We start from the raw sequence: 23,730 nt of genomic DNA, 5'->3' as shown, positions 1-23,730 counted from the left end.
GAAAGGAAGGCCATCATCCATCTGACCTTCTCCTTCCCTACTTTCTATTCAGGTCAGGAATGTTGCCATCCAGATAAACCTCTCTGTAAATACACCCAAAAGTATGCCTCATTAATGCCCCAGAACCTAGGGCCTCAGTGTTTCCTAATTCAATCAAGCAAGCTGATGCTCTGAATTTACTGTCACACGGTTCTCAACCAAGAAGACTGACACAGGTCATTTGACAGACAGTGTCGCTACCCAGGTGGAACACTGTCTGAGGGTGGGAAGTATGTAGACTCCCATGCTTGTCAGAGTGGTTTCAAATGTGTCTCTTCTACAGCAACAAGGGAAAGCTCACACACCCAATACTGTCAAACTAATACATCTCATGTCTCAAATACACCGAAAACTCAGGACTGGACCGCCTAAGGTCAATGAGGTATCTACAAGCACAGCCTGTTCTCTACCCAATGCATCAACTATAAATACACCTATACTCCCTTTACATTCTGGCCTTGTGTCAGTTTCAAAATTGATTTGGTTGTTTTTGCCCCGCTCCTTTCCTGTCTCTGTGGTTTATTTCCTTGTTCCTCTCATTTAAGAAGACTTCTGCATTTCCTTTATACAGCCATTACTTTTCCTTGTATTGATTCAGAACATGTCAAGGCACATTTATAATAAGCAAAAATACCCATGACTACGTATTTGCTTAAAAAGTTCCTTACAGCCTAAGCAGGAAGGTAACTAGAGACTGGCGTGCTCAACACTGCACCCCAAGGACCTCACAATCTCCTCAGTGTAGCCGGTTAGGCTTCATGGCTGCCCTACTGTATTTTGTTAGTTAACAGAATACAAATGCTAGTTCCAGAAAAAAGAGCTGGAGCTGAAATTAAGTCCCGGACTTGACAAGGACACAACACAGTCACCACTGTGAGTCCATGGAAGGACAGAAGGAACAATCATATATGATTGTGCTGACGGCTAGGGCTTCTCACACAGCAGGAGACGGAATTCGGTTGTGTGCTGCTCTCTCTGTCCTGACAGCTTAGAGTTAAGGGCAGGATCCCTTTCAAAGCGCTCTATCATTTGCACCACACTGCCAGGGAGATCTGTGATTTTGATACGGCTGCCTGAAAGCCCATAATCAGACACGCAAACTGCCAGTTGTTTATACAGCAATTCTTCTTGCTACCTCTGAGGTACCGGTATACGAAGATAAACAACACTGTGGCTACCTCGTCGGGGCTGTGAGGCACCAAACACTAAAAGCACACACTTGGGTACTTCTAAATTCAATCACCTTAATTTTTTTCTAGAATATACTATGTACAATATTAAAGTCTGTAAATTCTACAGAAGTTTCCTTAAAGAAATGGCTCTATCATTGTTCCATTATGTGAGAGAAGTTTGCTCTGGAAGATGATGGCTGCTGCAGTCTGTCTCTGGAGCAGGAGAGCAGCGGCCAGCACCAGACCAAGAATCAAGCACACGCACTGTCCCTGCCTCCAGGCCTGTAATCTCCATCTTAAACTGCCTTCATGCTAGAAAGGGAGAGAGAAAATAAAAACAAAACAAAACGGCAACAAATGAAATAAAACCCAAACTGTCCAGAAGCGTTTCTCTGAGAGTTAGGCATAAGAGCAATGGTAGCTCGGCTCTCATCTCAGCCAGGTTGTCTCTACCAGGGCACAGGGCTACACATGTGACGGGACAAGCAGCTCTTTCAGCTGCGTCACCTCCAGTGGTCGCAGTGGTTTCTACGTTCACATCCTTGAGCAGTATGAGCCAGGAAGTCGCCACTACAGTTCATCCCTCCCCTCCTCCACCCTTTTCTCCACCTCCTGGAGAAATGAAGCTGCAATAACACCGAAGAGCAGGATGAAGACAGTAAAAGTGGCCATTTTACCAAAGGCGATCTACAGACTCAATGCAATCCCCATCAAAATTCCAATCCAATTCTTCATAGAGGTAGACAGAACAATTTGCAAATTCATCTGGAATAACAAAAAACCCAGGATAGCTAAAACTATCCTCAACAATAAAAGGACTTCCCGGGGAATCACTATCCCTGAACTCAAGCAGTATTACAGAGCAATAGTGATAAAAACTGCATGGTATTGGTACAGAGACAGACAGACCAGCGGAATAGAATTGAAGACCCAGGGGTTGAGGGTTAAGCTCAGTGGTAGAGCGCTTGCCTAGCAAGCGCAGGCCTTGGGTTCGGGCCTCAGCTCCGGAAAAAAATAAATAAATAAATAAAAAGAGGTGGGGCCTCAAGAGAAGTTATTTGGGGTTGGGGATTTAGCTCAGTGGTAGAGCACTTGCCTAGCAAGCACAAGGCCCCGGGTTCGGTCCCCATCTCCGAGAAAAAAAAAAAAAAAAAAAGAATTGAAGACCCAGAAATGAACCCACACATCTATGGTCACTTGATTTTTGACAAAGGAGCCAAAAGGAAAAAAGAGAGCATTTTCAGCAAATGGTGCTGGTTCAACTGGAGGTCAGCATGTAGAAGAATGCAGATCAATCCATGCTTATCACCCTGTACAAAGTTTAAGTCCAAGTGGATCAAGGACCTCCACATCAAACCAGATACACTCAAACTAATAGAAGAAAAAGTGGGGAAGAATCTCAAACACATGGCACTGGAGAAAATTTCCTGAACAAAACACCAATGGCTTATGCTCTAAGATCAAGAATTGACAAATGGAATCTCATAAAACTGCAAAGCTTCTGTAAGGCAAAGGACACTGTGGTTAGGACAAAACGGCAACCAACAGATTGGGAAAAGGTCTTTACCAATCCTACAATGGATAGAGGGCTTATATCCAAAATATACAAAGAACTCATGAAGTTAGACCGCAGGGAGACAAATAACCCTATTAAAAAATGGGGTTCAGAGCTAAACAAAGAATTCACAGCTGAGGAATGCTGAATGGCTGAGAAACACCTAAAGAAATGTTCAACATCTTTAGTCATCAGGGAAATGCAAATCAAAACAACCCTGAGATTTCACCTCACACCAGTCAGAATGGCTAAGATCAAAAACTCAGGTGACAGCAAATGCTGGCGAGGATGTGGAGAAAGAGGAACACTCCTCCAAGTTGGGATTGCAGACTGGTACAACCTTTCTGGAAATCAGTCTGGAGGTTCCTCAGAAAATTGGACATTGAACTACCTGAGGATCCAGCTATACCTCTCTTGGGCATATACCCAAAAGATGCCCCAACATATAAAAAAGACACGTGCTCCACTATGTTCATCGCAGCCTTATTTATAATATCCAGAAGCTGGAAAGAACCCAGATGCCCTTCAACAGAGGAATGGATACAGAAAATGTGGTACATCTACACAATGGAATATTACTCAGCTATCAAAAACAATGACTTTATGAAATTCATAGACAGATGGTTGGAACTGGAAAATATCATCCTGAGTGAGCTAACCCAATCACAGAAAGACACACATGGTATGCACTCATTGATAAGTGGCTATTAGCCCAAATGCTCGAATTACCCTAGATGCCTAGAACACATGAAACTCAAGACGGATGATCAAAATGTGAATGCTTCACTCCTTCTTTAAAAGGGGAACAAGAATACCCTTGGGAGGGAATAGGGAAGCAAAGTTTAGAACAGAGGCAGAAGGAACACCCATTCAGAGCCTGCCCCACATGTGGCCCATACATATACAGCCACCCAATTAGACAAGATGGATGAAGCAAAGAAGTGCAGGCCGACAGGAGCCGGATGTAGATCGCTCCTAAGAGACACAGCCAGAATACAGCAAATACAGAGGCGTATGCCAGCAGCAAACCACTGAACTGAGAATAGGACCCCCGTTGAAGGAATCAGAGAAAGAACTGGAAGAGCTTGAAGGGGCTCGAGACCCCATATGTACAACAATGCCAAGCAACCAGAGCTTCTAGGGACTAAGCCACCACCTAAAGACTATGCATGGACTGACCCTGGACTCTGACCTCATAGGTAGCAATGAATATCCTAGTAAGAGCACCAGTGGAAGGGGAAGCCCTGGGTCCTGCTAAGACTGAACCCCCAGTGAACTAGAGTGTTGGGGGGAGGGTGGCAATGGGGGGAGGGTGGGGGGGAACACCCATAAAGAAGGGGAGGGGGAGAGGTAAGGGGGATGTTGGCCTGTAAACCAGGAAAGGGAATAACACTCGAAATGTAAATAAGAAATACTCAAGTTAATAATAATAAAAAAAAGAAGTGCAGGCTGACAGGAACCAAATGTAGATCTCTCCTGAGAGACACAGCCAGAATATGGCAAATACAGAGGCGAATGCCAACAGCAAACCACTGAATTGAGAATAGGACCCCAGTTGAAGGAATCAGAAAGGACTGAAAGCTAAAGGGACTTGAGACCCCATAGGAACAACAAAGCCAACCAACCAGAGCTTCCAGGGACTAAGCCACTACCCAAAGACTATACATGGACTGACCCTGGGCTCCAACCTCATAGGTAGCAATGAATAGCCTAGTAAGGGCACCAGTGGAAGGGATAGCCCTTGGTCCTGCCAAGGCTGGACCCCCAGTGAATGGGATTCTAGGGGGGACGGTGGTAACGGGGGATGGGGAGGGAAACACCCATATAGAATGGGAAGGGAAGGGGATGTTGGCCTGGAAACCAGGAAAGGGATTAACATTTGAAATGTAAATAAGAAATACCCAATTTAATAAAGATGGGAAAAAAAAGAATATCTGAATGTGTCCAGTGTGTGTGTAGATAGGAATTATCTGTACAAGGGACTTAGCAACAGGCTAATGTGAGCCTGGAAAATAGAGTCCTTCCAAAAGACACAGACAGACAGACAGACAGACAGACAGACTATGCTTACCAATGGAGCACAATGTTCCCCTTTTTTCCGGCTGTATTATTATCCCTTGCAAAATAGTGAGAACTGAAATGCTGATTCTGATTATTTGTCTCTGAAGCCAAAACATCTGACTTTTAACATTCTAGCCATGTAAAAGAAGTTATTGGGCCTAAACTCACACATACCCTTACGATTCTGAATGAGGATCCCCACCCTTCATGTGTCTTAGCTTCTAAAATCGGCTTACACACAACACAGTGTGTGCTTGTGTGTCCCCATACAACAGTGCCATGCACAGTGAATACAACGTACAGAGAAACGTTAAAAACAGAACGTGTGCGGTTTGACAAGTTACCAGTTACAAAGGCCGAATTGCCACAGAATTTACCAATGTTCCACCCACTTCCTCCTCCACACGAGCAACAAGCATTTATTAATAATGGAATGTGCCCAGATCTGCTCGTCACCCTCGCTGTTTTTCCAGCCTGTCTTTTACATGAATAAGAATGTTTCTGAAGCCATTTAGCCTAGTTCTGAGTGTGCCACACAGAACACGAGCGACAAAAACTCAGTAACAATAGCTTCTGCTTTAAGGTATTCCAGGGGACATCTGTACAAACAACTGGTTCTTAAAGATCAATTCTGAAACCTACTTAAAATGCATTAGAGGACTCACTGTCCCTCATTCTCCTGAGTCAAACAGATGTCTTTCCTCATGTAGGGACACAACTCAGGCCGGCCACAGCCGCACGGCTCGGTGAAGGAAACCCCATAGCCATGACCTACCTCATAGAACATGTAGAGAGACAGCAGGGTGAGCCCAAGATTATACACCACCAGGATGCCTCGGCAAGAGAACGGCTGCCTGTTTTTCATGTATTTTGGTCCCAGCCACACGATGAGTAAATAAATGGCAGAGCAGACAAACGTAGGGATGTAATTGTCCAGAAGAAACCATCCTTTGACTCGTGTGTCTGAAAACATCAGGAGAAACACATCGAATCACCAATTAGGTTCACACACGGAAACCATTTCCAAAGCAAGCTGACACTAATGTTGCTTTTAATCTGCCCAATACAATAAAAGCAAAATACATACAAACACACACCAAACAAAGCAAAGCTTTTTATACAGGTTTAGAATAATTTATTACTCGTGTTTATGCTAAGTAAGGTAATGAAAACATGCTTTCGAAGAATCTGAAAGAAAATAAAAAGTCAAATTACCCACTAAGTTTATTAAGTTTATTGAATTAACATGGAATCGGGAAACTATCGTAGATGATAGTTTGCTTTCAAAAGCCTTCCAGCTCAGGGAGTGCCTAGCACGTGCAGGCAATGTGCCCGACTAGAGGCAGGCAATAGAGGCAGGCAATGAGTAAAAGACATGAAATGCTATTGGCTCAGCCATGATCAGACTCGGGACTATGGAAGACAGTGGTTCTCAACCTTCCTAATGCTTTAACCTTTTAACACAGTTCCTCATGTGGTGACCTCCTACCATAAATTTTCATTGCTACTTCATATATGTAATCTTGCTATGTTATGAATTGTAAGTATCTGATAATGCAGGCTATTTAATATATGAACCCCGTAAAAAGGTCATTTGATCCCCCACAGGGTCCTGACCCACAGGTTGAGGACTCCTGAGTTCAGGTATTTAGGGTACTATAGGAACTTGAGACCCACACTGACTCAGTGGACCCCACCCTCTCTCCTAGTTTCCTAGGCAGGGCAAAGAAAGGGAAGAAAACCAAGCACCTGCTGGTAACAGCCTATAGCCCGGTCCTCTGCTGGACTCCCTTCCTTGCTCAAGCCCTCATTTCCTGCCCTGGTCTCACAGGGAAGAGAAATAAGCTCTCTTCAGGGAGCTGCATGCCAGTCTTCCTTCTCTGCAGACACTTGACCCCTTCCAGCCTGTCTGCCACAGCTTGCTTTCTCTTGCTTCAAAAGGAGATGCTGCCTCCACTTCCTTGCCACCAGCTATGCCAGAGTAGGCACGGATGGCACTGTTGGTTCTCACAAGTCCTTCAGGGAAGTGGCTGGCCCAGGAGACTGACCACAAGGAAGGGATTCCTAACATCTTTTGATCTCAGCTCTGGTCCTTAGCGGCCTATATTGAGAAAGTAAGTTATCACCAGCTAGCCTCTACATCTTTACCTACAAAATTTCCATATCGTTTACACAGAGGTTCAGCTCAGCACCTTACTCTTTTGCACTGTACACTTCCAACAAGCACCCACTCTCCCTCCAAGAGCATCCACAGCAGCTGTCACAACCCTAGCCCCAGGGAGGGAGCTCGTCGGGATCCAGGTAATCATGGTGGCTCCAGGCTCTGTGTGGTTTCTCAGTGCAGAACTGAAATGTCAGGATCATTGTGACCACTTCAGCTTTCTTTCTTCTCCAGCTCATGCAATGAACAAATAAATACCTTCTTCCAGTGTTGGAGGAGCAGCCTGAGCTGCTGTAATCATGAAGGTGGCCATCTTGAGGACACATGAGGGTGGCGAAGTGAAAAATGAAAAGAACAGGGTTTTTTCTCCGTTACTACCACAGTGCCCTTGAGATGGGCTGTTCTTCCTTGCAAAGTAAGCTAATCGTTTTTATTACTTCAGACAATTAAAAGCTGAATTTTCTGACTCTGTAACCAAGTACGAAGGCACTGTTTCAACACAAGCAGATACAAATGCATTTCACTGTTCTTTTTCTTTGTCCTTTACCTTACAGCCCAGTATGGCTTGGAACTTGTACATGATTTGTGCTACTCTCAAACTCATGATTTCCTGCTTCAGCTCCCTGAGTGCTAGGATTACAGGTCTGAGCCAGCATTGCCAGTGTAACGTGTTCTTACAACTGACCACCTTCTAATCTAGCCTGTTCCTCCTAATGACGGGCGACTAGCTTGGTGCCTGGTCTCAACAATTCTCAGAAGGGCATCCTTCATGTATGCAAAATGATCAAGAATCACTGTACAACGACAGCTTAGGACGTGCATTTTAACTGCCACAGAAGCAGAGGGTGCACCAGGTTAGATGCCCACACCCTTGTTCTTATCACAGGTGCTATCAAACGCCTTTCATCTTTGACCCACTGATGGATGAAGCTCTTTCGTTGTTTTCTTCTGTACCTTAGAAATGAGTGAAACCGAGAATCCTCTGTTCTGATAAGAAGCTTTTTACAAGCAGCTGCCTAGTTAGGACTTTGGGGCAAGTGACCACGAGGCCCCTGACAGCACTAATGTGTGAATCTGTCAGTGGGGTCATCCTTGACTGGACTACCAAGGCACTGAAATCTGTAGCAGTCGGGGCCTGGTGGGAGAGGACAGATCAACATGGCTTCCCTTGAAGGGAATATCTTATCCTTGTCTCTGTCCTTACATGCTCTGCCTCTCAGCTGTTTCAAGAGGCACGGCTTCTCTGCTATGCTCTTCCGACAATAGTCAGCCTTGTCTCCGGTTCAGAGAGATAAGGACCAAGAGACCACAGACTGGGCCCTCTCAACCCAGAAGCCAAAATAAATCTTTCCTCCTTTAAGTTGATTTTCTTGGTTATTTTGTCAGTGATGGAAACTTTATACATTTCTGTGAAATCTCAAAAATTTCTTTTCTAAAGAAAGTATTATAGGTAATACTAAAAGGCCATGCATAGCTACTTCAAAAAGAACATAGGAACAAATAATGAAAAGCATCATTAGTGGAGCAAGGGATTTCAGGCATGATTCTATGAGAAATGATTAAAAATAAAATGCACTGGGGGTGCACACCTCTAATCCTAGCACTTGGGAGGCAGAGGCAGGTGGATCTTAGGTTCAAGGCCAGCCTGGTCTTAAAAAATACGAAGAAGAGGGCTGGTGATGGAGAGGGGCAAAGGAGAGGGTAACAGAGGGAAGGAACCAAGTACATTCTGTAGACACAGAAATGTCAAGAACGAAGCCCAGTGCTTGTACAATTAACACATGGTAAAATAAACATAATTTTTTAAAAAAACTAAATTTTTTCCTGCCCTCTCCTAAAAATTAAATTTGAAAACAGGAGTAAAGTCCTATGGGCTTCTTACACCACAGCTCAACAACAGAGCACTTCCTCAGCACACAAGAAGCCCCAGCTCTCAGCTGGCACTGTACGCAGACACTTGTATTTGCTGTGGTACCCCACAGCCGCTTACCAGTCCAGCACTTGGGTAGCAGAGACATGAGGATCAGAGGGGTTCAGGGACACCCTGGGCAATAGTACAAGACCCAGTTTTTAGAGAAAAGAAGCCCTTGGGACTTTGCAAGGGAAGACCTCTTGTCCTTGGGCTGGTTTCCTCTAGAGTCAGGATTTAAGGAAAACACACCACCACCAATCACTGTTAAGTCATTGGAGGTCACAGGCTGCAAGTATGGAAACTGAGGTTGGCAGAAAGATGTCCCCAGCCATGGTGTCTCTGTCCCAAGATAGCATTCAAGTACCAAAGAACTTCGCAAGGTCCTTTGTTGCTGGAGATAAAGTTTTAGTCTCATCACAGAAAACATTTTCTAAGATCTCATGCAATATTTACAAGAGGTTATAAAGAGATGGGAGGGAGCTACAGAGGATGAACTAAAGCAGGAGCCACCTTACCTCGGGGGCCCAGTAATGCCCTGAAATAGGTACTGAGTGACGCATCGAAATGTTCCATTTTAAACCTATTAAAGAGAAAGGAGACATTGATTACTGTCTACTCAAAATACTTCTTATACGCAGCTTCCTAAGAGAACAACAAGAAGCCATTTTCAGAGGTGCAAAAGGAAAGGCTGAATTCCTCATGCAAAACCAAAACTATTCCCCACTCCTCCACACAAATCATGTGCGAGGGCTGAAAATCAGAACAACAACGCGCCCTGTGAATTCATGTTAAAAAACTCTCAGTTCCACAGAAACCCTCCCTGTGGTGCTGAACCTCAGTGTGCAAGAAGGAACTGGATTGAGAGGTGGCAGACCTCCATCCCCACAGCAAACCACATTCAGACCAGCAGGAGAGGAGGTGTGTCCTTGCTTGTCACCAGATACAGTACTGTATATAATATATACTGTATATGTTATATATACTTAGGCTATACACAGTATATATTATATGCAATATCATTTAAACTATTCTTATTGTGGGGGGGTATGAATGTGGAAATCTGAAGACAAGTTTGGGAATTGGTTCTTTCCCTCTACCACATGGGTCCACAGGGCTCAAACTCAGGTTGTCACACTTGGCAGCAAGTGTCTTCACCTGCAGAGCCACCTTGCTAGCCCAAGCCTTCACCTGATGCTGTTATTATGACATTTTTACACACACACACCACAGACACACACACAGACAGATACAGACAGACAGACGGACGGACAGGCAAGACACGCGCGCGCGCACACGCGCGCACACACACACACACACACACACACACACACACACACACACACCCCTCTGATGTGTCTCGTCTTGCTGGCCCTCTTGCCATCTCTACCCCACTGACCCCTCTCTGACTCTGCTCCCTGCTTTAAATTACTTGTTACCTTCCTTTTTATTTTAAATAGTTCATGTCCACAGTAAAAAAAATTAAAATATAAAACATCATGTGCTCCAACCACAGCCATGTCAGCACCAAACAGAAGGAAGCCAGTGGCAGTGCTCGAATAAACTGCTCCAGAAATCTCTCCTCTTTGGAGCGTGCACAGACACACACACACACACACATGCACACATGCACACACGCACGCATGCACACACACAAAGGGTCGGACTGTAATCCATTAGCAAATGACCAAGTGAATTTAGCATTCAAAATAGCAAACTGATCGCAGTAGTGAGTCAAGGTGTTGATCCTTAGGACTCTGGATTAATGCTGGGCTGGATGTGGAAGTGCACACCTTTGAGGCAAGACAAACTCTGATTTGAGGCTAGCCTGGGCTAGCCATAGTTCCAGGTCTGCTGGGGCTACAAAATGAGACCATGTCTCAAAACAATCAATCAATCAAACAAACAAAAAATTCAGTTAAATTTAATATAACTTTAATTTATGGTTATCAAATTCACAACCATATGTTTAGCTATGCTGTAAATATAGTTGCATTGTTTTACACAGAATCAATCAGTGAGCCTCCAGTTCTGAAAACCTTCAAAACCATTTCTTAGTATTGCCAAACCTCTAGGGAAAGGGTGGGGCATGGGTATGGATAATATTTTAAGAAAGAAACTTGGAAGAACAAGAGATTATCTTAAAACAGCAGCAGCTAAATGAAAACACTCACTAAATATCAAGTATCTATTGCCTCCCATGTCCAGCTGAGTGCAAACAGGGATAGACTTTCAGCAGCATCACCTAGAACAAGTGATGTGCACAGAAGGCACAAGGACCCAGGTCTAAAGCACAGATGTTGGAATGGACCTCTGTGGTAGCTGTACACACACATTTGATGCTACACGGTAGGAATAAAATTCAAGTTAGCATTCAGACACAGTTCCCGGAGAGACATGAGGAAACAATACAAGAATCGTTCACTCTGCTTGTTAACGAAGGGCTTTTCAGAAGGGGCTGGGGAGGTATTTTCTAAGTAGAGGCCACGGGAAAGCTGGAAACAATGTAGAAAGGCTTTAAATGATACAAGGCTAACTGGTTGGGTGGGGGTGGACAGCGTAGGAGAGCCATTAGTGGATTGGGGAAAAAGTAAGTTCCTGGAACTGCTCTGAATGACCCATTATTCCAAGGACAGCAGCCTAGGACAGAGTCCAGTTTGAGAATGTAGGCTAGCATGGCCAGAGAGAAGCAGAAAAACGTAAGGTCAAATTTCAGTCTGAGAGTACGGGACAGACTTGTGGGTTTAGTATCTGGAGACCCTGCAGACAGTGTCTGTCCTGGATAATCTGTCTAAACTGCTCTGCCATGGAGGCCTGCAGGAGCTGGCTCACATGAGGTGCCCTCTTCAAAAGCATACCCAGGAGGAGACTTGGCCAGAGTGCCACACCTGTTCTGACAGTGCCTTTCTTCTCAGCCGCACAACTCTTCTGAGTATGCAGAACTTTTCTCAATCAAACTTAGGAACATGGTGAAAAAGTCAACAATCTTTGGAAGAACAGACATGGAAATGGTCGAGGGGGATCTATGTCACGGGATAGCTCCATGTTCCTGTGATGAAGTGGGAGCTGACCCAAGATTTACCGGCCTGATTCTGACATGTCAGATGTCTTCCCCCACACCCACACCCACACCCACAGGTGGGTGTGTCCACACGCTCCTCACAGCCTCGGCTGCTTGTTCTTATCAGGTACGAAGACAGGTTGTCACCAAAGGCTCCCTTATATCATTCATACCCACAATGCCATGTTTCTGTCTACCACTCACCAATCCACACCATTCACTTTTTCATTTACACCTGTACACTTGCTGTCCACACCAGGTACTGCGCACTGAGGACTTAAAACCCTAAGAGATACAACAGTTCAGAAAACAGAACTCAAGGCCAGGGAGAAAAACACCATGAACAGAGAAACAGGATCTAAACCGTTCCAATGACCTGCAGGTGACTGCAGTCTGAGAATATTAGACTGATAATAGCAGAGGAGAGAGGCACAACCCACACAATCCAACTACATACTACCAATGGGACAAACACTTCTAAGTGTCAGCTACTTATCAGACTGTCCATTCACACAGCCTTTATTAATGACCTTAAAAAATACTGATGCTGGCGATTTGCAGATGTCAAAATAAGCCTTTTAAAGTGTGCTTTATGGAAAAGGTTAACATCTGTGTGTGTGTGTGTGTGTGTGTGTGTGTGTGTGAGAGAGAGAGAGAGAGAGAGAGAGAGAGAGAGAGAGAGAGAGAAAGAGAGAGAGATAGGGGGTGGGGGGAGAGAAGAGACAGAGAACTTAGTATGTACAGGATTTCATATAATCTCTGGCTTCAGGCATTCAGTGGGGGTCGTGAAGTATATCCAAGTGGACAGAGAAACAACTGTATTAACAACAGATGCATACATGTAACATGGTATACCTTCACAACAAGAAGAAAGCAGGGGGAGGGGGGAAATGAGTCTCAGATGGGACTTATTTTCAGAAATCCAGTTAGAGCGGGCTGCCCTGAGGACAGCAGGTGTGAGTGAGCTGTGTACAAGAGAAGGGAGGGCCCTGCACTTCAGAGAGCCACACAATGGCTCCAAGGCTTGGGTGCACCTGGCCGGGCTCTGCACAGGACAGTCAAATGGCACGCCTTGCAGAGAGCCAGTGGTGAATGGCTTGGGAAAGAAGAGGGGTGCCAATCCTCGGCTGCTCACACCACCTCTATCCCTGATGCCGGCTGTAGACCACCTGCAGCTCTGTGCCCTTTCCAGTCTCCTCTCCCTCACCGCCTCACCCGCTCAGTCACAGGGTCTTCCTCAGCGACAGTACACAGGGTCTTCCCTGCCACGCTGGACTGACCCACTGTTGAGTGAGTGGCCTTTGACATACAGGTACAGAGCCTTGAAGAACCCTTGACACTTTGCTTAGGCATCTGGAACTATGAGAACGGCATGACCCAATTTGCAACAATGTTCAATCATGCTGTCAGGTCTGCAGCCTGCCTGCCTGCCTGCCTGCCTGCTGCAGTTTCCAGCCTCCAAGCCGTGAAGCCCAGAGACATGATTCTCAAGCGCACTGGGCCAAGTGGAAACACAGCCACTCTGTACCATGGTGCTAGTAGGGACCAAGCCAGGCACTGGGCCTCTCTAGAGGAGGCTTTGATCCTCTGGAGCATGCAACAGGCCTTTCTTTGATCTGCCTGGCTCCCCACAAATTGAAGAGAAATACATGACAAGAATAGATTACTCTCCCCAGAAACAAGACCCTGCTGATACCAAACCAAAGCCTCTTTAGCTTGGAGTCTCTGACCTCCACTCAACCTAGCTGGCCTCACGGACACTACTGCAGGCCACATCCAGGCGTACCAAAATCCATTTTTTTAAATTCCAACCTAAGAGTATCCTAAAGCTATTCTGGAGTTTGAGAGCACACAATAAAACACATGGACAAAGATTACATGAGTGAATCTCATTGTTGATAAGTACGAACAGATTTCAGACAATCTCCTCTTCTGCCTGTAACAGACATAAAAGCCTAGGCTGGCCTTAAACTGGGGATCTCCCCACCTCAGCCTCTCAAGTGGCGGGATAGCCAGTGAGTAGCATCAGGCAAGGGAAGAATTCCACTTTAATACTGCAAGGCGTGCCAGCAGACAGTCTCAGCTGAGTCTCTTCCCATTATAAAATTACTGCTTTTGGTAAACGTGCAACTGTATTATTGTGTTACATCTTAAACATCACAGTATGGAAAACTGACTGTGACTGGCATTGTGTTTATAAGCTCCTCTGTATGTACCCGGGTTCAATTCCCAAGCCCCACACAGTAGCTCGAATTATCTGTAGCTCTAGTTCCAGAGGAGCTGGCGCCCTCCCTCAGACACACACTCAGGCAAAACACCAACGTAAGTGAGCGAGTGAAATATTACATTTATAGTAATGTTATAATATAAATATAATACATAATTATAATACTTATATTTATGAAAGGACAGCTGAAGAGAGCATGTGAGGAGGGAAGAGTTCAGCATGGATTACTTGACTTCACCATCTAAGTCACTTCCAGTAACTACTTAGAATTTAGAATCCTTCTGCCTGAATTCAAAGAAAGATCAGAACCACAGCAGCATGAAATACTGTAAACTCTGAACGCAAAAGGGCAAGCAAACCTCATGGCCAAAGAGAGCCGGTCAGGCTCATGTGGAGAACCCACCCCCAATCTCTCTCATTAGCTCCTTTCGAATGCAGTCTAAGTCCACGTGAATTATATAGCAGTTACTAGAAGCATCGTCAAAGAATGAAAAATTACACTATGACAGGTTTCCCAGCAAGCCAGCTTCCTCTGCTGCTTCCCACTGGGCTGCCAAGAAGAGTGAGTGAGAGAAGTGTGGCAAGGACTGCTGAGGGCCCTTAGGCACTGGAGCCAAATCTGAAGAGAGAGATCTCCCGGGCAGTGTACCTGCTGAAGGAAGAAAGAGAGCTGCCAAGCAGGGAAAGGGGCTCAGACCATGGGCAATCTGTCTGGACAGGCCAGACTATAAAACTACACCACAGCAAAGAGAGTTAATGCCCTAAACCCACAACTAGGCCACCTGGTGACCCATCTGTGCCAGGGACATTCTGAAAATCCTGTTTCTGGTTGCAGAGGTGACAAGAGCAGGCTGGCAGTCTCATTTTCTGTGAAATCAGTCCAGTCAAATTCCTTTTGGCTTAAAAATATATCATCAAAGTTTAGCCGTCTACCATGTTACCCCATCACACCGGGTTTTACTGTTTTGAACTGTCAAAGTTCACCCAAAACAGCCAGCTAGCTGGGCTAACAAACCTATGCCCTGCGAGGCCAGGCTGGCACCTCAGGCTCACGCAGGCTCACTCATGACGTTTGAGCAGGTGTGGGACATTCTTTATGTTGGCTGCCAACACACACACCCCCCCTCACACCATAGTCACGAAGTGTTCCCCCTGAATTTTAGAGTGTTCTATGCTGAGATCTCTGGCTCCCAAAGAGAGAGAATAAGCAACAATTCTTCTTAGAAATGTTAATACAGCCCGAGGGCATTGTGTGAGGGCTCTGTCAATTCCCAGCCAGCCCACCGTACATAGTAAGACCCCTATCTCAAAAACAAAAACAGAGGTTAAATACACAAGGGGAAAAGCCTTTAACAAGCTTCAGGATATGAATGTGACCCAACAGTGAAATCCCTCAAAACGTCTGGCATTTAAATAAATAATAAAGTTGGGTTAATAGAAAAAGAATCCACATTAGCTCAGTGCTTCTGTTCCCGCATACAGAGCTATTCTTTTCTACTGCAGAATTCCCATTTGCTCTAACCTCTCTCAAAGAACATAACTCTCATCACCACCCTGATGACACCCCGCCTCCCCCGACAAACTTGAAAAACAGCACAGCCCGTCCAGGCTCTCAGACAGTAACTAAGAGCAAGGTCTGGATGTGTTGTTCTTCCGAGTAAGGTGACAGATCAGGTTGTTGAGAAGGTAAAGCCTTCCTACCGTGTGGAGATAATGGAGCAATTCTGGGACACACATGTTTAAAACGTTGCCACCATCAGATTCCGTTGCACTAAAGTAAGATTAGATGTTTCAAATGGGAAGCATCCATCTCCAACTCCTGGGGCTGCTGGTTGGTGTGAGGAGGGGGAGGCGCTCTTTTAGGGCCTGAGAGTTTTGCATTGGTTGGCATGCCCTCGGCTGGCAAGCAGGGAGCCCTGAACTCAGGGTCCCCAGGACTCAGGCTCATGAGCACAGAAGGGGGCTGGTAGGACTGTGGAGGACACTTTCTAAATCCATAGCTGCTCCACTGGCCTGGCTGTGATCTGTGGTAGCAGTGGTTCATTCGTTTGTCTGAGACGAGGTCTCACTATGTAAGCCAAACTGGCCTCAAACCTCATAATCCTCCTGCCTCAGCCTCCAGGGAGCTAGGATTGTTTACCCACATGCCCAGCTGTTGTTCTTAAAGGAACTGTCTGTAATCCTCCTCCCTACTCTGCTCTCTTCATTCTCAGACTTTCCTCCTTCCTCGAGCCCCACATGAGGCCTGGCCCTTCCCCTGTGGTTTCCTGTAGTTCTGCTCTCTGGGCTCGCCCAGCATACGGCAACCTCCATGTGGCAGAACCCGGTTACTTCAGTTAGGTATTATGAAACAACACTGTGCACCTTAAAGCTTTACTTATTTCAATCCCTTCTGAGTAAGAGAGTACATGATTATGACACTACAGATGGTCAGACTTAGCATTCCACAGGAAAGTGGGAGGAAGACCCATTATCCCACAGCAGCTTCCTAAAACCCTAGTTACTGAGACGTTTTTCCAGGGAGCCTTTTCTCAATGCTCTGCTCCCCTCTAAACAACATGCTCAGCAAAGACATTGTGTGAGGTATAAACAACTTTAAAAACACACACGTATGTAGGTGTACACCTTTCAACACTGAAAGGAACTTCCTTTCTCTCAGGACAAAGACGTGTGCTTTTCTGGTCCTTAAAACAATATATAAGTAATCTAAGGAACTCAAGTCATAAGAAAAATCAGTCTGAACGGGCAACTAAAGTGATCCTAGAACTCAATTCTAGGGAATTCTTAACAGGAATTTTAGCTTTCCCGGTCTCTAACATGGATTCCACATAATAACATTTATCAGAGATGGGTACATTGTTATAGAAATTTACCAACTTCATTTCTACTTTAAACCAGAGAACTGGTGATAACGTTTGCTTCATCAAAATGCATTCTGTTGCTTGGAATGAGACAATATCTGATGCACAGAATCCTCCTTACTGATACATGAACGTCAGTCTGCAGCAGGCGGACTCAGAACTCATTCCCACAATGACCTATGAACAACCACAAAGCCACAGTGTAGCAATGTAAACCCTGTAGTAGTGTGGGAATCCGGCCACACCATGACTGGTTTTACTTCTGTGCTACACAGATGCTTTTCATGCTACCAGGCTTTTGAAGTGGAGCTGACACACGCTAACATACTTCTCGAGTTGTGTACAAAGCAGCGCACTGCTTTATTAGTGAAAGGGCAGAGGCAGACAGGACTCCGCTCTTCTTAAAACACGGAGTAGTAAGCGATATGCAAAGACACTTGCTGGCCAATCAGAATTGAACAGTAGTCGTGAGGCGCACAAACTCTGAAGCCAGCCAGCCAGGCTTCAAAGTGCCTGTCTTGCCAACAGATGACCTTGGGAAAGTGACTGACTCCTTCAGTCTTAGATCTCTAGTCTTTGAAATGGGGTTTATTATACCTTCACGTGACCCAGTGAGTCAACATAGGTAAAATGTTATTATCATCATTACAAACTCAACGCTGATCAAACATACACCTCATGTTTATGAACTCAGGCCATAAACTGAAATTCTCTATGAGGTAGTGGGCAGTGAAACTCGGTATCAGGGCTCTGATATGCTCTACTGCAGATGGACTCACAGCCAATAATAGTGTTTTCATCATAGGACCTGCAAGAAAACTCTAGCGAATTTCTCTGGAACGCTAAGAGGATGCTGGTCATTAATTTCTCTGGGAAAATGCAGATCAGGGCCATTCCATTCTCAGTGAAGAGCAGACGGAGGCCTGTGTCTGACCTGCCTCTTATCCCTCACAACCAGCGAATGGCTGATGCAGAGGATTTTGCTTTTGTATGTTTGTGTACCTGGCATGAGTTTAATGCAGAAACGTCTCTCATACCAGAGGTGTCAAAACTAGAATTATAGACAGCTGTAAACTATCTGTATGGGTGCTGAGAACCAAACCTTGGTCCTCTAACAGAACAGCAAGTGCTTTTAGCCAGAGCCACCCCTCTGGACAAGAAGATTCAAGTTCTTTGACACTGTGGAGGTGTGAGAACAATCCTTAGAAGAAACTGCTTTCAATTTTAATCTTTTCCTGGCCTGGTGACAGTCAAGTGTGACATCCACTCCCTCTGCTACTGGATGACAGCATGAGCCACAACTTCCAGCCAGCCATGTGATCACATGGGATAGCGCTAGCGGACTTGGTTGCTAAGCAGCAATGGATGGATCTGGACATCATTATCCCAAGTAAGATCCATTCTACCTACAGAGGTGCTGAGCTGCCAGTGGTCATACACTTAAAAACTGAACTTGGGTCTTCCGGTCTACATCCTACTGCTCTTAAAATACTTCAGGCAGCCTCCACGGGTCCTCTGATTCAGATAGTACTATAGCCTGTGACTCTAACAGAGCCCTGACATCAAGCAAGCCCATGACCTCATAGGGAATTTCAATCCAAATTCTTGATTGTACTAAGATAATGAAGACAGTAGGTACCAGAACTGATTGAATATACATTTCTCATGAGAATATACAGGATCAGTGTAATTTTAAATGATAACATTACAATACAACCATATCAACACTGCCCCACGAACAGTTATGTTCCCCTAAAATGGATGGTAGGTACTAGAGGGCCTCAGAAACCCCTGCAATGCATTGCCAGATAGGAGAATGAGGCCATGCTCCTCCCTTGGCAGCATCTGCATATTCCACCATCATTTCTACCTCCCCCAACCCCTTCCCCAAGACAGGGTTTCTCTGTGCAGCCCTGGCTGTTCTGGAATTTGCTCTGCAGACCAGGCTGGCCCTGCCTCCTGAGTGCTGGGATTTAAGTCATGTGTTTCTATGCCCAGCTGTTTCCACTCTATTTCAATCTGAGATAAAATGGTGGAGATTCTTTTTGTAAAATGTAATTATTAGTTAAAAGACAACTATCTGTTCATTTGTCTACAATTCTAATTAGGTCTCAGCTCTTCAAGAGTGAAACCTCTGGAGTTCACATCTGTACCTTTACAGAGAACCTGGATGTGCATGTGGCTGCCCATGTAAGCCTGGACAAGTGTGGGCACGTATGTCCTCCTGGATTCCCAGTTTCCTAGCAATAGCTTTTCAAATCTGACCGTGCTTACAGTCACCCAGAAGCTTTAAACACAATGTCTGGAGGCCATCCCCAGAAGTTCAGGTTTGTTTCTGGAGAAAGCTCTCTGAGCAGCTCCGCGGGTGATTCTAAGGAACGGTCTGCTCAGTAACTGGTTCATGAATGAATAGGCCTCTAAATTCTAACAAATGTCCACGTCGCAGCGTTCAGTTACAGCTGCTGATGCTTACACACCGTCCCAGCCATAGATCATATTACACTGGAAAAGCCTCGACAGCAGGCTCAAGGACAAGCTGGTTTTTCTCCCAACAGACTCTGGCACAATTCCTTGTTTGCTGTAATTTTACCAGCTAAGAGGAAGGAGGACCACGTCTAGTCCAACCATCTCTCCAAATGAAACAAAACTCCACCACCACAGAAATTAATTCTTAGGTGCTCTAATACTGCCCTGCCTCACATTTATGGCATTTACCCAGCATGCATTACACAGCACAGCTATCTCTCCTGCAGACTCCCCAAGTGGATGTGAAGTTCTATGAGAAGCCCCTGGCTATTAGTTCTTTAAGCCACAAAGCAGGGTCTGAACTACTTTTAAAACAGAAAACTTTCCATCTTAAATTCAAAAGTTTTCAATGCTATTATATGTCACAAGAGCTATTCTTTCCACTTTTATCGGGAAAAAGAACCCCCACAATTTTCCCTGCTTCTTTCACAGAAAGCCAGAGGCAGTCAATTAGGTTCACAGGGAACTTTGAACAAAAGCAGATTCACTGTGGTTGTAAAACCAAAGGGGCTGCAAAGCAGGGCTGCATTAACAGCTCTGGCCTCTCCTTAGAAAGGCCCGTGTAATAGTCGCCATGAAGAGTTATCCTCAAGGCAGGTAGAACAGGTGCTGGCACTGGGGTATTTGTCAGTGGTGGGGAGGCTGGGATACTTGTGTGGCTTTGTCGTTGTTCAGTTCGTTGTTTTGTTGTTTGAGACAGGGTCTCACTACGCAGCCCTGGCTGGCCTGGAGCTCACTATATAGCCCAGGCTGGCTCAGACTTCCAGAGATCCACCTACCTCTGCGTAAATGCTTAAACTCTTTTTGGTATTTATGTAAACATCTAGAAACCAACACTATAGAAATAAAAGCAGGTGTGTTTTACGATTTCTCTAAAGATCCTCATCTAGGAAATATTTAGAATTGCTGAAATACTGAGAGGAGCTATTAAGATTCTATCTGGAAATAATGAGCTACAGAAACTACAGGCTGCTGGCCTCTGACACTCAAGTTCCCTGCTGCCGGGTAACGGAGTATGTGTATGGAAAACAGTTCAGGAAGTGCTCGGCAGGAGAAGGAATTTCATGTTGTCCGGTAAGTTTAGATATTCACCTGAAAGAATAAAAATGTATGATATATTATTTCTAAAAGCCCAAAGTTAAAGCAATGCAAGAGTCTGACAACAAATCAGCAAAGTGTACCGTGACAAAATGGGACAGAAAGGTACGATGTGTGTGACTTAGCACAGCACACAAAAGGCTGTTCCATTACACCAATGCCCAGAACAAATGACTAGAGAGACACAAAGCACAAACATGGCTGCTGGTGGCAGGGGTGGTGCGGGGGATGAGAGGAGGGGTAGAATGGAAAGCACCTACTGTGTGTGGAGTTTCTTTTCAGGATGTTAAACACTCCAAAATTACATGCACTTAAATAACTTTAAAAAAAATTAAAGGAAATGTTTAATCTATATTTGGTATTTATGTAAATGTCTAGAAATCAATACTAACAAATATTACAACTCTCCTAAAGACCATCATCTAGGTAATATTTAAACTGTAGAAATATTGAGAAGAGCTATTAAAATTTTATCTGGAAATTATGCCTACAGAAACTATGGAAGAGGCCCCATAATTACATACTATTCTATCATCAAAATAAATTTATTGAAAATTTGGAGAAATGAAAAAGTATGTTCACAGAAACACGAACACAGCAGCTTTTATCATGGTAAGCCTTGAACTCAAAATCACTGTCATGCTCTTTAATGGGTGGGTAGTTAAACAGTAGTATGTCCATTACTCAGCAATTATTAAAAACCATGCACGCATGCACACACACACACACACACACACACACACACACACACACGCTCACACACACACACACACGCTCACACACACACGCTCACACACACACGCTCACACACACACACACACGCTCACACACACACACACACGCTCACACACACACACACACACGCTCACACACACACGCTCACACACACACTCACACACACACGCTCACACACACACACACACACACACACACGCTCACACACACGCTCACACACACACACACACACACACGCTCACACACACACACACGCTCACACACACACACACACACACACACGCTCACACACACGCTCTCACACACACACACACACACACACACACACACACACGCTCACACACACACACACACGCTCACACACACCCTGGCATTAGATACTTGCCATGAGTTGTTGTCAGGGAGGCCCCCAAATGATGTTACCAAACTATTAGTGTTGCTCCTGGCTGCCCAAGAGCTGGGCTGTAAGACTACGATGGAGACACAGCGCACTCTGGCTGGACGTTAGAGAAGTCAAGATGGAGCGGATTCAAACGTTTCTCCCGTTGGCTGGCTTTCATAACACCATAGAGTGCTTTGGGCCACTGAAGGAGAAAGGTTATCAACGGTTTTATACAGCAGGGAATCTTGCCTGACAAGGAATGCCTGCTGGAACAACAGCAGAGGAGGCGCTGAGGAGGCGCTGAGGAGGCGCTGAGGCCACACTCACTTTCCCATGGATGCAAGGCCTGCTCTTGCCTAAGGGTCAGGGCAGGGGGTGGGGAGTGGTCACCTAGGTCTGGGGAGTGACAGGGGAGGAATCTGGTACTGCTGTTCTGCCTGATGGCCATGGTGTCACACTGCCTCCTCAATTGGGTATGCTCACACACACAGATAAATGCTGCTTCCAACCCTGACCAGGGAAGCCTCTCTCTAGTCAATGCAGCAACTGGTTCACTCCCTAATGCTCAGGAGAGAAAGGAAGACACAGGCCAAAGGACAGTAGTGAGACGACCTTCAGACATTGCAAGCAGCAGTACCTGGGCTTTCTGGGTCACAGAGAAGGGAGGGTGGAGAAATGAAGACAGGAAGGAAAGAAAAGAAAATAGACGAGGACAGGAAGGGGGGAGCAGGACATGCTGGGGGACATCCCGGGGTAGGGGGAGGAGAAAGAGTCAAGAAAGTGTGTACTCATGTTTGAAAGTCAAAGGATAAACGACTTAAAGAAAAAAAACCGCTATTGATATCCCAACTACCTACCTGACTGTCCAGAGATTTAAATTGAGTCAAAGTCAATCATTTATATACTATTTCTGCAATAAGCAAATTACAGAGCTGAAGAAGAGCTTAGTGGTTGCCAGGGGTTAGAGGTGATGGGGAAAGATGTAGCAATCAGAGCAAACTTGCCCTGATGGCGCCATCCCAGGCCAGACTGTACCAGGTCAACGTCTGCAGGGCACTTGCCCTGGGAAACCAGGTGAAGGGTATTTAAGATCCGTGTGCTATGTCTTTTATTTATTTTAAATTACAATAGAATTCCATAGTTCCCCTATTTCCCTTTATCCTCGCCCTCGTGCCCCTGCCCTAGCTCCTCCCTCTGTGTTACCTGCCCTCTCTTACAGCTACATCTACAACTCTCTCAACAAGAAAAGCTAACCAGCAAGTGAGGCTAAAAATTCATTAAATAAAAACAAACGCACAATCAGATCCTCAATCTAATCTACATGGTGGTGGTTTTGGGGGTGCGACTAAAAATAAGTCAGGGTGTGTGTTCAAAAAGGGGGAGGGGTCCTTTGACCTTTTCCCCAGAGCTTAAACCATCACCAAGCACTGGTGTTTCCACAGCCCTGGGCTCACGGTAGTCTGTCAGAGCATGTTATTATTTAACCCTCAACTCTGCAGACCATGTGGGGTGGATAGGAAGCGGGTCTCCACCACCCTGCTTCACACATGGAGCCCGGCACTGCACACAGGCTACTTTTCAAAGAGTAAGAGGGTCATGGAACAAAAGCCCCCCTGGATTAAAATGTCATCTTTGAGATTCAAAGACACTGTGCTCTGAACTACTTCAGTCATGATGACAAATGCAAAAATCTCATCTTACAGGACTGTAATGAGTAGGCAAAGACACTGGGGATACAACCATAACAGCTCCAGGGCTTTGTAAAACAGTGAGTGCAAGCTATGTGTGTGTCCTTGTCCCTAGTAAGTGGGACGCCTTCCCTCATCTCCGCCCCTCCTCCCTCTACTGCAGATTCAACCTGGGGTTTCACACTAAGAAGGTGTTCTGCAGCGGAGTTAGTCTTGGGCCCCTGTGACAGAAGTCCTTGCCACATCCCAGGTGTT

At 45.4% G+C, this 23,730-nt stretch overlaps 1 protein-coding gene across 2 annotated transcripts in view; it reads right to left on the bottom strand.

The window, feature by feature from the left end:
* Nucleotides 1–23,730, bottom strand: part of Elovl5 (ELOVL fatty acid elongase 5) — a 66,455-nt gene that overhangs the window by 17,989 nt on the left and 24,736 nt on the right. For both annotated transcript variants that reach the window (NM_134382.2, XM_063264837.1), the window contains exons 2-3: nucleotides 9,416–9,480; nucleotides 5,603–5,790 (exon numbers count right to left, since the gene is read on the bottom strand). In NM_134382.2, coding sequence (NP_599209.1) covers nucleotides 5,603–5,790; nucleotides 9,416–9,473 — 246 coding nt within the window. In that variant the 5' untranslated portion in view covers nucleotides 9,474–9,480. The remainder of the gene's footprint in view (nucleotides 1–5,602; nucleotides 5,791–9,415; nucleotides 9,481–23,730) is intronic.

This window comes from Rattus norvegicus, chromosome 8 (assembly GCF_036323735.1).
Source record: "Rattus norvegicus strain BN/NHsdMcwi chromosome 8, GRCr8, whole genome shotgun sequence".
Lineage (NCBI taxonomy): Eukaryota > Metazoa > Chordata > Mammalia > Rodentia > Muridae > Rattus > Rattus norvegicus.
Note: the sequence above shows the minus strand (reverse complement) of the source record. Positions and strands in the feature narration are given on the sequence as shown.